Genomic DNA, 14,985 nt, shown 5'->3' on the forward strand with positions numbered 1-14,985 from the left:
ATTAAGGTTGGAAAAGACCTCCACGATCATCTGGTCCAACCACCTCCTACCACCAATGTCACCACTAACCCATGTCCCTAAGCACCACGTCCAACCTTTCCTTGAACACCCCCAGGGATGGTGACTCCACCACCTTCCTGGGCAACATGTCCCAGTGACCGCTCTTTCTGAGCAGAAATATCTCCTCATTTCCAACCTGAACCTCCCCTGGCACATCTTGAGGCCATTCCCTCTGGTCCTATCCCTAGTTACCTGTGAGAAGAGGCCAACCCCCAGCTCCCCACCCTTTCCTTTCAGGCAGCTGCAGAGAGCAATAAGGTGTCCCCTGAGCCTCCTCTGCTCCAGACCAAACACCCCCAGTGCCCTCAGCAGCTCCTCACAGGACTTGTGCTCCAGGCCCTTCACCAGCTTCATAGCCCTGCTCTGGACACACTCCAGGACCTGGAAGTCCTTCTTTTACTGAGGGGAGCAAAACTGAACACAACAGCCTCCCATACTGAGCCGGAGCCTCCTATTCAGCCTCACATATTCAGCCTCTCGTGTTCAGCCAGGACCTCGTACTCAGCCTCTCACGCCCAATGCCTCCTCTCATGTCCAGCCTCTCATATTCAATTCAGCCTCTCATATGCAGCCAGGACCTTTTATTCAGTCTCTCATATTCAGCCTCTCATATTCAGCTGTGACCCTTGTATTTAGCCTCTTGTATTCAGCCTCCATCTCATCTTCAGCCTCTCTTATTCAGCTGAGCCCTCATATTCAGCCTTGACCTCTTATTTAGCCTCTTGTTTTCTGCCTCCACCTCATATTCAGCCTCTTGTATTCAGCTGGGACTCTCACATTTAGCCTCTTATATTGAGCGGGGACCCTCATATTTAACTTGCTGTATTCTGCCTCCACCTCGTATTCGGCCTCCTATATTCAATTCAGCCACTCATATTCGGCCTCTCATGTTTAGCCTCTCACGTTCAGCTGGAACCCTCCTATTTAGCCTCTCGTACTCAGCCTCCACCTCACCTTCAGCCTCTCACACCCACCTGGTCCCTCGCGCTCAGCCTCTCACACCCAAGCCCTCCTCCCACCGTCACCCTCTCCCGTTCAATTCACCCTCTCCTATTCACCCAGAACCTCACCCCCCCCGTCCCCTACTCAACACCCCCTCCCCACACACCTCCCTTTCCCCCTCCATCACCACCTTTTTCCCCCCAATTTCCCCCCCCCCCCCCCCCCCCAGCCCGCCGAGCGCATCGAGCCTCCCCCTCCCTCCGCGCTCGATGCGCTCGGCGCTGGAGCGGCGGCGCCTGGCGCGGGGCGGGCGGCGGGGAGAGGCGCAGCGCCAAGATGGCGGCGGCGGCAGCGGCGGGCCCGGCGTGAGGCGTCCGCGGCCCTCCCGGCCCGGGGAGCCGGGGGCAGGCGGGCGGCATGTGCGAGACCTACTCGCGGTGGCTGCTCCGGGTGTCGGTGGCGCAGATCTGCCAGGCCTTGGGGTGGGATTCGGTGCAGGTCTCGGCCTGCGACCTCCTCACCGACGTGCTGCAGCGGTACCTGCAGGGGCTGGGCCGGGGCTGCCACCGCTACTGCGAGCTGTGTGAGTGAGGGAACGGCTGGGGCGGGGGGGGGTGTGAGGGGGTTGTGGGGGGATTAGGGGGTGGTGGGGAGGCTTTGGGGGTGATGGGGGGTGATAAAGGCTTGGGGAAGTGCTGGTGGGGTTTGGGGAGCTTGGGGGGGTGATGAGGGGGGTTTGGGGGGAGATGAAGGGGTCTGGGGGGAGGTGAGGCGGGTTGGAAAGCTAGGGGCGGTGATGGGGGATCTGAGAGGGTGGTGGGGAGGCTTTGGGTAGAGATGAGGGGCTTGGGCTGGTGATTGGTGGGTTTAGGGGATTGATGAGGGGATTTTGGGGATGGTATTGGGGGGTTTGGGGGGTTTATGGGAGGGATGGGAGACTTAGGGTGGTGCTGTGAGGTCTTGGGGGTCTTGAGATGGCGATGAAGGTGTCTGGGGGGCTTGGGGTAGTAATTGAGGGGCTTGTGGTAGAGGTGGGTGTCCTGAGGTGATTATAGGGAGGTTTGTGGGGCTTAGGGGGTGATGGGGTGGTGACAGAGGGGATTGGGGAGTGATGGGGAGGTCTGGGGGTCTTGGAGTGGTAATGGGGGCAGGAGGCTGGGGAACGCCATGGGGAGAGGGGCTGTGGAAAGAGAGGAGGTCAGTGATGCTTAGACATGGTCTGGATGAGCAGGGGGTGGGCAAGGTGAGCTCTAGGGCACTGCTGGCAGTGGGCAGGGTCAGGCAAGGTGAGCTCCAGAGGTCCTTCCCCACCTCAGCCCTTTCACGGTTCCTTGAAGGGAGGTGATGGGCTGATGCTCAGGACTAGAGGGAGGAAGGCAGGAGAGTCATAGAGGTGTTAGAGTTGGAAAAGGCCTCCCAGTTCATCTGGTCCAACCATCCGCCTACCAGCAATGTCACCAGTAAACCATGTTTCTAAGCAACATGTCCAACCTTCCCTTCAACACCCCCAGTGACGATGACACCACCCTGACACCTCCCTGGGCAACCCGTCCCAATGCCTGACTGCTCTTCCTGAGCAGAAATGTCTCATAATTTCTGACCTGAACCTCCCCTGGCACAACTTGAGGCCATTCCCTCTGGTCCTGTGGGAAGAGGCCAACCCCCAGCTCCCCACCCCTTCCTTTTGGGTAGCTGCAGAGAACAATAAGGTGTCCCCTGAGCCTCCTCTGCTCCAGACCAAACACCCCCAGTGCCCTCAGTGGGGCAGCCCTGGGGGCAGTGGAGGTAGGAGCGATCCTTTGGGGTCATAGGAAGGGTGACTGTGGGGTTGGAGGCTGCAGGGCAGCGCTGGGGGCAGTGGGGAGGAGAGCTGTAGGGCGTTGTTGCGGGCTGTGGGGCTGGGAGCAGTGCTGGCAGGTTGTAGGGGGGATGGCTGTGGGGTGGGAAGCCGTGGGTAGGAAGGCGCTGGGGAACGTTGGTGGTTATGGGGCTAAGAGCAATACGGGGGAGCTGTGCTTGTGGGGTCATGGGCGTACCTCTATAGGGTGTTGTGGGGTTGTGGTGCCTGGAGTGAGGGGTTAACAGGTATCAGGGTGGCTTGTGGTCCTGTATGTGAGGCTGGGGGTGTGTATTTATGGGGTAAGAAGTGGTGCTGAGGGGCCAGGAATGTGTTGGGAGTTATGGGGCTGCTGTGTGTGAGGGCAGGGATGCACCTGAGTGTTTTATGGGAGAATGATGGAGCTGTAGGAGAAAAGATTCAGGATGTGCATTCAGGGGAAGCGATAGGGCTGTATGTGTAAGGGACAGGGGGGCGTGTATGGAGAGAGGAGGGGTGGGCTGGGTGTAATTTTGGTGCCCGTGGTGTGGGGTGAGAGCCACCCCACATAGATGCAGTGGAAGGGGTTTGGCTGCAGGGATTGGCACCGCCACCACCACCAAGTTGCCGTTAGCAGAAGGAGCTGGAGTGAAGGAGGGGAACGGGGTGCACAGGTCCTTGCTGGATTTAGGGTGAGGCTGTGCAAGCTGCCAGCCCCATTGCTGGGGCCTGGAAGGGGGAGTCCACACCAAGAGGGCTAAGAGAAAGAAGTGGGGTCTGTGTGAATGCACAGCAGCGGGAGGGATGGGGGATAGGACAACAAACAGTGCTGCTGGGTTGGGCAGTGGGACGGGGTGACATTGTGAGGCCCTAAGGGTTGTTTGGGTCCCCACAGGGCAGGATTTGAGGGAGGCAGGTGGCCCTACAGCACGTGGGGGTGTTGGCGGGTCTGTAACACGTGTGACAGAGGAGGGTGAGGAGATGCCCAGGGTACAGAAATGTGAGGAAGGGGCTGCCAGAATCCTATTGGGTCTGGGAGGGCGTGGGGAGGTGGCCGGGGGTGAGGACAAAGCCTTGCTGCCCTATTTGTGGGGTGTAGCGTGAGGGACAGGGGGCTGCCAGTGCTGCTGTTGGATCTGTGAGGGGTGGAGCAGGGATAAAGCGGGGTGTGCAGGGCGTTGGTGGCTGCTTGTTCAGAGTGAATTCAGAGCAGAGACCTACGGGAGAGGAGCAGCCTGGGTCTGGAGGTGCTGCTGCCTGTGGTCCTGCCTCTCTCAGGGCAGATGTCGCTGCTGCAGTGCTGATCCAAATGCCCCCATACCTGCCCTGCCTCGCTGCTTGCCGTCGGGTCGAGCACTGCCAGGGAAGCTGGGCTTTGGAGGGACCTGGCGAGGCTGCTGCACACTTGGCACTCAACTTCCAGGTTCAGTGGGTTTCCTCTTCCGAGCTTTCCACTAATCTGGGAGAGAGCCGTGCAGTGTTTTTAAAAGTTGGATGCGAAGCAGCGTGCAGTGCCTGAGCCCAAATAGCAGCTAACTGCAAAGACGTTACAGGAGACAGCACAGAGAGCCTGGAGCAGTGGGGCTATGGGTGAGCAAGGAGCTAGCCTGGACTTGGTCAGAGCTGCCCCTTGCCGTGGGGTTAGTGTAAATTCTGGGCTGATGCTTTGTTGGTGGATCGGTGCTGGTGTAAGAGGTGAGCTGGGGAGCAGCATTGCCTCCCAGGCGCAGCTGACTCTGCCACAGGTACTGCAGCTCTTGTAACCCCAGGAGGAAAAGGTGCAGAGGTGGTGAAAATCCATCTTTGGCCTCTTGTTGCTTGAGGAATTGGAAATACTCAGTGGGAGTCAGTGGAAATAAAGTGTCCCCTCTAGCTCTGGATGCCCCAAAAAGGGGGGAAGGAAATCTTTTTTCCCCCTCTGTGCGTGGAGAAGGAAGGCGTATCACACGTATACGTGTAGTGAGAAGGGGAACATGCTGTTTTCATGTCAGCCATACGGTATTTCTCACATTATCTCTCTTAAGATGATTCCTGTATTTCTCTCTTTAAAAGGTTTGTGACAAGACATCTTAATGCCCAGCCGATGCCTCGCCACTTCAGAATCGTTTCCTTTTGCTCCTAAAATAAGTTACCGTATAAACCCAGCTCGGGATGAATGAGCGGAATTTTGCCACGGTTTGGCAGAAGGAGAATTAATTAAATCCCAGTTGTAGCATCTTCATTGTCAGCGCGTTATCTCGGAGTCAGACCGGTTGGGTTCGAGTTAGCAGGGTTGTCAGCTGGGGGGACGTAATCTTTGTATTCAAACCGGGATGGATTTACCCTGACGTAGCTGAGACCGTGTGGTATTGCTCTGAGAGGCATGTCATCGCTGCTCGCACAGCTTCTCCGCTGCGAAAGAAAGTGATGGCTTTCCCAGCTGTGTTAGATCTTTGTTCCAGCTGTTACATCCCATTAGGAGAGCTGCGTTCAGGATTTTCAGTGCTTTTCTGCTGTTGTTTCTTTGCATTTGCAGTAGCTGCGGTTGACGGGAGCTTCTGCGGCTGTTAATAGAAGGGAAAAGGATTTGCAAAGCGGCCTTGAGGGGTTTGATGCTGCGAAATGCCTCGGAATACTGTGCTGGGGGTGGAGAGGGTGAACTTACAGGGGAGATAGTAAGGGTTTCCTCCTTAAGGTATGCCATATGATGGTGTTTATTTTTGTTGAAAGCTTATGAGAGGAAATTATTCATGATGCTGTGTGCTTCCCATACATGTCTATACACTAACATGTTTGGAACACGGTGCTGGGGCATGTAATTAAGGCATTGGAGCTACCAAACAAGCTGACACTGTGTGGTTTCTGAGAGCCAGGATGCTCGTTTTTGCCCTTGTTTGTTTTAGGGAGAGGTTCCCTGCTGTGTGCTGCTGCACCCACGATCCACAGAGGCTTGGCAAGAAGCAGCAGCACAGCCGGGGATTTGACTTGACTGCTGTGGATTTCCTTACAAATGTTGTACAGGGACCATCCCGTGAAGACAGGCTCGTTTGCTGTGAGTTTAGCTAACAGCTTGGCAGCGGAGCAGTTGGTCATGGACATGCACAATGTGGCTTGTTCTGCCTCACACAGCCAGTCCAAGAGTCCAGTTGCCACCGTTGTTGTGTGAGCGATGTTATTGATCGGACGGACGAGGACAGGAGTCATGATCTCTGCCCCCAAAAGCTTGATTTTTTTTCTATTACGTTGCTTTAAAGAACAGCCAGACAGCTTAGCTTCAGTCACTGAGGACACTGAGGCATGTTGTAGTAGAGGTGTAAAACTGTATGATATAACAGAACAAATTTACCTCCGGTTTTATAAACAGGACAAATTTAGATTGCACTTCTAGTTTTAGCAGCAGATAATAAACTACCTTGGAGGTGTTCTGGATGGAGAAGTGAGTTTTTCACCAGTCTTTCCTTGGATTTCCCATGCTGAACATCTCCTCGGATATGCTCTGACTTTTTTTTGCTGAAATTTGTGTACAGTCAGGAAGCAAAGCTTGAAGGTTACTCATTGGTTTCATATCACCTGAATATACTTTTGTTTTAAAGGCTACTTTTATATGAGCATGAAAGAATTTAAGAATAAAACACCCCTCTATTTTAATACATTAAATGTTATATTAATAATACAAACACATTCATGAAGGCAGGGTGTGATCTGATGAGCACAGTGTTGTTTTAGAAAGCAAAATGACAGATCTTGCAAAATGTTTTGCCAAGATAGAGCTGGCTCAAAAACTGCTCTAGTTTTCCTTGCGCTGTCTCCTGCAAAGGAAAACTGAACTTCGTTATGGCAAATCTCTGCTCTGGAGAATGCCAGCAGCAGGCTGATCTTTTCCTTGGAATTAACACAGAGGAGAGGATTGACCTGGCATCAACCAAACTTACCTTGTAGATTATTTTTAATTATTTCACTTTTCTAAATATGTAATAACCTCAATCAAATAATAGTAACCTCACCCAAAGCATTAGGTCTTGGTGCTCGGTTTCAAAGAGCTGATTCCCTTCTCTGATGTTGAATGTTGTAACCAGTATCTGTCCAGGGCCTCTAACACTTATTATAAGCATACTTCTTTACATCCTGATAACCTTAAATTTTGATGTTTTTAAGCTAATTAACTTGCTGGCTACCAGTGAAGGACAACTTCATTATTTTTTTTGCTTAACATTTATTACCAGGAAAAGGAGCAGACTCTGAGCAGCTGTAGCAAGAAAATTCTTTTGCCTACTCGGTAAAACTACATTAATAAGGCCCTTTTTCCCCAGTTAAGCGCACTCAAACGAGGCATTTATACACACTAAATAATCTGTTGTGTGCTTCTGGCTGTTCCCGTGGATGCTGGATTGAAGTGGTGAGTTGTCTGCCTGAGTTACCCAACTGTCAGAGCAGGTACAGCAGAGTTTAATGCGTGGCAGGGCCATACGATTTGCTGCAGCACGAGGAGTTTGTGAGGGAGCTGAGGAGCTGTACCTAAATAATCCCCTGCTTAAAAATGAAATAATCTCTCTTTGATACCAGCCATGAGGGTGAACGCTGAGCTATTTATAATAGGCTGCACGTGTTGCATGGGTAGTGACTCATGAGTTCTTCTCAATGTATTCATTACAGAGTCGCAGTTTCTCCCTGCTTAAAAAGAAAAAAAAAAAAGGCACGAAACCAGAAGCCCTGTTCTGTCCTTACTCACTTGTTAATTTTTCACTGACAGGCGTGATCTTTGGGCCTTGGATGGGGAGGTGGAGGCAGGACAGAGGCAATCCAGCCATCAACCCTTCCTGAGGCCGAACTGATGGAAAGCACAGGAGTTTTTCCCCATGCCAGCCCCTGTAGTTTCTAGGACAGCATGGATATCTGTCAGCTGGTTTGCCATGGGGCCAAAATAACTGCAGGTGACGCTTAATTAACTGCAGGTGACACAGAGCAGCAGGGTTGGGGGCTGGAAAACTGCCTGCCTGCCCTGGTTCTGCTGCTTCCCTGCAGCTCCAGTGCTGGTTTGTGATCCGCTTCTGTGTGCAGATCCCTCCTCATCTGTCGTTCATAATTATGCACGTTCTCGTGCATAATGAGGCTGAGGGTAAGGTGGCTGTGTGGGCCTTCCTGAAGCTTCCTGATGAGCTGGTTTGGGGCTGAATGCACTTAATTCAGTTCCGCAGGTTGCCACAGCTGGATCAGTTTCAGAGCGTGGTTGCCACTTAGGAGGACAGGACAGCCTAAAAGCTTGTGAGAACGATGCTCTCCTAGTTCCCTCTTCTTGGGGTAAGAAGGAGAGTTGTGTCTTGCTGCTTGAAGCATTCCCACCTGCTTCCTTCTCTTCCCAGTCCTGGAGAACGGGTATTATTCGAAGTGTTGTGATACGGGGAGCAGCGTGAGGCTGGCACTTACTGGATCACTTATTTCACGGGAAGGCTTCAGCATCTGAATTTTTAAACTGAAGGTAGCATGAATATCTAAAGAATATTGAGACAAGTTCACTATGCTCAAAATTATTTATTTATTTATTTTGGCATCGTTTGCTCATGGAAAAAACCCTAAGACTAAGTAAAAGAACAGGAGAGTTGCATGTTTGTCAGCATTCTCTTTCATGTGTCTGGCTTCTGCTATTTCAGTCTTTTTTTTAGTGAACCAGATGGGTAGGAGAAATGTTAGACCATTCAAATATAAGTATAAAGGCACAAGCTTGATTTTTTTTTTCGCATTTGGTGAATCACCTGAAGTTACACGTGGCACAAAAATGTATTAAATGTATTTCCAGCTGATAAGTGTTTTGAAACTGAAACTTGTTTCTGTGCGCCTTTCTTACTGAGGGTAGTCTCTCTTGAAAAGAAGAGGTGAAATTATCAGCGCTTTCATCCCCGTGACAAGTTTCAGAAAGTTTTGAGCTTTTAATCAGTTTTACAACTTGTCATGACCTCTTTGGGTTGGAGATACAGAAAAATGAAACTTCTCTAGTTTGCTTTTTTTCATTTTAAAAAAAGGCATTTTTAATCTGTTACCCTCATCTTTTGAACCTGCTTTTTAATGATACAGTTGCTTAAATATTTTCACGCTTTAAACACTCATGCTAATTGCTTCTCTGCCCCGTGTTCTTAATAACCACTTGTAGGAAGAAATACTTGTTAGCATTTTTCACTTGCTACTCATGTCAGTTTGGTTTCTGGAGGTTTGAAAAGATCACACGCAGAACTGGAAAAGGACCTTCTTGTATCACAGCCATAAAATGGACTAACGCTTCACCTTGAGCATGTGGCAGTGCTGGTGGCAAGAGGCCCTCACTGAACAGAGCTCCCAAAATGCTGTCAAATGCCTCTGTCAAATGCCCGATAGCTAGAGGGATCTCAAAACTGCCCTAAAGTGGCAATAGCCTCAGTTAGGTTTGTGTGAAATTCCAGATTTCTGTCCCTAGAGTCTGCAGGGGAAATGAGTATTGCACTCGCACTGGATATCATGCAAACACAAAATACAAGATGATTCTTGTTGTGCAGAGTTCCCGTTCTGAATACAGACAAAAGAGGTGATAACTTAGTCTGATCTCCGTTTTAGCCATGGAGAGAGTTAAAACACCACCAACTTGCCTGGAGTCACACAAGAGGCCTGTGTTGCGGAGCTGAGAATCAAAGCCATAATCTGAGTATTACCCTTATCTTCACTGTGAGACTAAGAAGAGAAATTCTAGAACAAAATTCCTATTTTCTGAATGTACCTGCAGGCATAAGTTGGCTGGGAGCTTGAATTCATCCAGTGAAGTGAGAACCAGCCCGCACAACTGCTTTGGCTTCAAGATAAATCAAGAGGAGATTAGGTTCAAGGAAGAACAAAAGAGCATCCCCCCGACCCAGTTCTCCAAGGCTGGAGCTTCTGATCCTGCATTCACAATGGTCGTTGTGTTCCTGCAGTAAGCACAGGCTGCTTTTCCATAATGACTCAAAAAACTGAATCCCAGCTTATTATCCTGTAGGAATACAATATCTTTGTTAGCCAACTGTACATAACCTTAGTAATTCAGCATAATTTTATAGAATTAAAAAAGATCATGTTTGAAGTCTAAGATACTATTCTAAGAAGTTAGGATGAGGCTCAAAGTGGTGGTGCCTTAAGTACCAAGGCCAGGTGCCCAGTTCTCCCTCTGGAGGCCTTCAGAGGAATTGCCCTCTGTCTGCTCAGGGAAACTGAGGCACTTGGAGGACTTCTGGGCTGTATAATTTAAATCTTTGACCTTAATTAGAAGCTTGGAACAAACTGCTTCCTGTGTTGGGCTGGTTTGGAGATCACGTAAAACAATGGTGTAAGAATTCACCATGCTTTTCATAAGGAAAATAATATTTTTGCTCTGGAGTCTAATTTAAGTTGCACCGCAGGAAATCAGTCCCTGAATATTCTCTTCTCATCAGACCACTATGTGGTATTGCTGTGTTTCATCTGGGAGGTATATCTAACTGGTAGGTAAAGTGACTCATAGTTTATGAAGCCGGTAGATTTCATCTGATGGAAAGATGCTATGTAAAGTATTTTTGTTATCGAGAGATAAATGAGATACCTTCTATTTTGCTGCCTATGAACTACATTAGTGCAGCAAAATGGAATTGTTAATTTTCCAGGTGGAAAAAAATAATCTTTGTTCTGTTACATGTTGGTAAAGGGGCACTTTCTGAATATTGAGGGCTTATTTTGTTTCAATGTACGTTATGAAATAGAAAACTATTTTGAGTGGTGTTGCACGGTGTTAATTGACTGTTGCCAGGTAAATCTGCCTCTTGCTGCTTCCTTGGTTTACTTGCAGTGTTTGTTGGCACACAGTTCTTTAAAATGATATGGGTTGAAATAAAACACTTTTAAACAGGAGTGCATTCTTAACGTGAAACTATTCTATAGCCTGATGAACAGTAAACCTGGCAAAACTGAGGGTCGGTAACCTCCCTTACTGGTGGTGTGCACTGGCAGGTTGTAATCTCTGAGCACAGATCTTCAGGTTATTTTTTTAACTAGATTCTTGCAAAAACATAATTTTCTTGTATATTTTTTTTGTTACAGATGGCCGCACAGATCCAATTTTGGATGATGTAGGAGATGCCTTCAAGCTTATGGGGGTTAACCTGCATGAGCTAGAAGATTACATACACAATATTGAACCGGTGACTTTCGCACACCAAATCCCTTCGTTTCCCGTCAGCAAGAACAATGTCCTGCAGTTTCCCCAGCCTGGGAGTAAAGATGCGGAAGAAAGAAAAGAATACATCCCAGACTATATGCCACCTATTGTCTCCTCTCAAGAAGGTGCGGAATTAATCATTTGCTTTTAAGTTTTAGTTTGCATATTTGTTTGCATTGTTGAGCTGTTCAAGCTGTGCTGCCCGCAGTAGTTACTAGGAATTACATAGGCAGAGATGACATTAAAACATGGTTAAAAAGAGGTAATAGTGCTGTGGCAAAAGCTTGTTTTCCACTATTATTTTACGTGCCACGGAGATTAACTGGTGTCAAAGTACGCCATGCTAATACACGTTCCTATAATGCATTTAAGTTCTCTGATGACCATAGAAATTAATGCTTTACAGTTATTTATATATGTTAGCCTCGTCTCTTACACATAGTGCAAGAGCTTGCATGATTTGGTAAAGGCAGAAAAGGGAAGGTTGGCAAGACCTGCACAGGATTCCCAGCTCCTGACAGTTGGCTTTTCTTCTGTTAAACAAATTTAACAACAACAAGAAAAGCCCGACCTTCCAATTAAAATGAAGGCAGATTTAAAATAAGAAGTAAGAGTCATTTAGAGGCACAGTGCTTGCTTCTAATTCTCTTTGCCGATGTTGACCGGTATTTTCTCGTCACTTTTCCAAGTGTTCTTTTCTTTCTTGTATTAAAAGTCCTGCACAGGGGCTAAGGATCACTGTAACAGTGAAACCAACTATAGAAATGCGACAAGCTGCAGTTAACCTAAGAGTTTTATCAGTGGCAGTGGAAAAGGCAAAATCTTTTCCTGTTTTTTTTTTTTTTTTTTTACACTATGTGAAACTTGATTGCTAACTATTAAGAGAAATGTTTAAGAACTTTGACCTAGTCCAACTTTCTCTTTGAATAGCAAACATCCTGCATGTGTGCTTTCTGAGGAAAGGCATGTAAGTTTGTGGCTTGGGTACAAAAATGCCAGGCAGAAGAACATTCTTTCCTGAAAGAGTATATAACAGACTGGCACAATTCTCAAAATATTTGGTTTAAAATTTCTGTGGGGACAGAATGGATATCGTGCTCTGTTATGGCTGTTCTTCTTTCTGAAGAGCTTAGGTCTCAAATTTTGAACGCTGAAATATGTGCAAATTTCTGCCCAGTGTAAAGATGAACACAAATGACATCGCCTTGGTGGTAAGATGAAATGTGTACTGTGCCACTACAAATGTTGCATGGGGCAGTTTTTCCATGACTACTAAGCAGTATCTTCAATCTTGGGTACATCATGTTCAGATAGCTTTACTGGGCGCTTCAGTTCGTCTAAATGAAATTATTGTTGGGAAACAGCTATCAGAAGTGTAAACGAATGTCAGATATGATGGTTTCAGTGTGTGCAGTTGTTCAGAAAAAATACTCCATTTCCAGTAACAATTGGAAGACTTAATTATGCTGATGAGTGTTTCTGAAGCTCTATGCCTGACTTTTCTGTTTTCTCTAACTGTATTCTATGCGATTATTTTATAGATCAATAGCATTTTAATGGCTCTTGCCTTCTTACAATGCAGGAAGTAAAAATACTGTTCAAAGCAGAAATCTTTTCTTGAATTGATAAGAAGATACTAAAATCTTCCCTTTATGGAGTTTGCTAAAAAGATTGTTTTTAAAACCTTACAACGAAATCTCTTAAACCGGGAAGAGACAGACACAATGTAAATATATACGTAGAGAGCATTAATAAGAGAAAAGTATAGAAGGAGACTTTGAAAAGTGACTAAGGATTTTAGCTGTACCATTCTGGCTACCTTCTTGATACGCGTTAGTCTGATTTTTCAGGAGGTAAACAAACACCGTTCTGTCACAGCAATCCAGCTTCTTTGAAGTGTAAGAAGTTACCCAGCAGTTTTGCATTTTGGGTTTTTTATTTGGAAAATCGTACTTCTAAAAGTATGTGAGAAAGATCAAATCCAAAAGGCTCAAAGCAGTTGTAGACAAATATCTGGTCACAGGGAGAGAGAGATGAGAGGGAGCATTACTGATTCAGTCTGGCTATACATGACATAAAAAGCAAAAGTAAAAATTGAAATGGGGACAGTTGTGCTTTTTTTTTGTATGTAACTTTTTATACTCTCTCTCTCTCAAGTTAGATCCAGGAGTTAGATTTTAGCACTCCTTATAAATAATGTATGAATCCTTTTAACACCCGAAGCAAGAAGATATCATTTCCAAAGTTGGATGAGAACCAGGAAAACTTCTAATGCCTAAGGCTAGTGTATCAGAGGACCTATAGACACAACTTCAGGGAAAAGAATACACTTTTTTTTTAATAGAAATTTAAAGCAAGCATTAAATATGACTGCTGAATGCAGGTTTGTTACAGTTGGTGTAAAATACTTAGAGTTGAGAACACTTTAATTCTGAATTAATTGTTTTCTGAAGGTGCTATTTGTAATGTTGTGCCTGATATATTTCTTTTGGAAGGGGTGAGGTGTATCAAGAAAACATACGCTTTGTTGTATTTTACTCTGAGTAAAATTTGGAAGAAAAACATACTTTTACAGGTTAGGGGAATGTATTGCACGAACACTGAAGAACTGCAGAAACTGGTTGAATAGTTTACAGATCTTTATGGAAGTAACAAAACCCTGTTGTTACTAAGATTATGCAGTTCATAATATTTGCGCTGCTTTGAGCAATAATTGAGCAATATGCAATAACGATAATGAGCCCATAACAAAGGCTCCAATCACATTATGATGTGTAACATAAATCTTTCAGTCAGTTAAAGGAACTATCAGGAAAATGTCCCAGTTGATACGGAAGCCTAGAGCTCAGCTCATGTTATAAATATTTATTTACTGATATGATGCAGGTATAGTGCTGGCGTATTTTAGTAATAATGTAGCCACGATGGCTTAAGGGTGTAGGACAAAAAAAAGGTTTACTGGGAGAGGTAATACTATTTAGTTTTGTCAGTTGATCCAATTAAAAGTATTAGCTCAGTGACAAATTGACTTCATAGGTAATTCTAGCTAGATGCTTTAGTAATATAAAGAGTTTTTTAAATGTTTGTTTAAATAAAAACCAGTGTTCAGTATGCACCATGACCAGTAGGTGCTGCTAATCCCCTTCTCAAAAGTCCTCCTGTTCTGCGTGTGTAACTAACTTCTTATTTCCACCTACTCTAGAACTGGCGGTTTTGTGTTCAGCGCATGCAATCTATACAGCAGTTTGTGTGATGTCTTAGTTATCATTGCCAAAGACTTGATAAGAGCAAAAAGTCCTGTCCAGCCTGAGCAAAGCCGTTTCCTTCGTGTCTGTTCAATAGTGAGAAATGCTGAAACAGCTCTCTGACTGATTTCTGAAGTTGTGGGGGAAGGTGATGACGGCAAATAGGTTTTCACCATCTCTAATTTGTATCTCTTGGAAGTTTAGTTCAGCGGTAGAAGTTTTGTTCCAAGAAAGCAGAAAACGTTTTCTTGCCTCAAACTAGAAGCGCCTCATTTCAGTAACTTGCAGTAACTAGATGAACTGGTGCACAATCCAAATGCTTGAACTGCAAGGATCTGCATATGAAATGATATATTTTAGAAAACAATCTGATCCAGTATTGCCATGGCAAATGTTGTTTTTTAGCAGTATTTCTTACAAAGGACACTGAAGGGATAATTTTATGCCAATGTATCATGATGTTCGCTGTCTGCCCATTTTTAATTAGGCTCCTTTTTGTTTTTTTCAGAGTTATTTTAGCAATGTTGTCACTAAAATGTCATGGTAAACTTGTAAGACAGATTATAGAAGGAGAAAAAAATAAATTAGTTGCAAAACATGATGGTCATGCTTTATTTCTCGTGCTTTAATGTGAAAGAACATAAGTTTTGCAATAATACATCAACTTCATAGAATTTGTTGGTTTCATTTGAAGCAAAATGGTATGGAGTTAAAACTAGGCCAGCTGAGAAAGCCCAGATACTTTGCCACAGCTA

The 14,985-nt window shown here is 46.1% G+C and overlaps 1 protein-coding gene across 1 annotated transcript in view; it reads left to right on the plus strand.

The window, feature by feature from the left end:
- Positions 1 to 1,295: 1,295 nt before the first annotated feature.
- TAF3 (TATA-box binding protein associated factor 3) overlaps positions 1,296 to 14,985 on the plus strand; it is a 112,173-nt gene continuing 98,483 nt past the window's right edge. The window contains exons 1-2 of the mRNA XM_035339374.1: positions 1,296 to 1,585; positions 10,868 to 11,110. Of these exons, the coding sequence (XP_035195265.1) occupies positions 1,420 to 1,585; positions 10,868 to 11,110 (409 nt within the window). The 5' untranslated portion in view covers positions 1,296 to 1,419. The remainder of the gene's footprint in view (positions 1,586 to 10,867; positions 11,111 to 14,985) is intronic.

This window comes from Oxyura jamaicensis, chromosome 1 (assembly GCF_011077185.1).
Source record: "Oxyura jamaicensis isolate SHBP4307 breed ruddy duck chromosome 1, BPBGC_Ojam_1.0, whole genome shotgun sequence".
Taxonomy (NCBI): Eukaryota; Metazoa; Chordata; class Aves; order Anseriformes; family Anatidae; genus Oxyura; species Oxyura jamaicensis.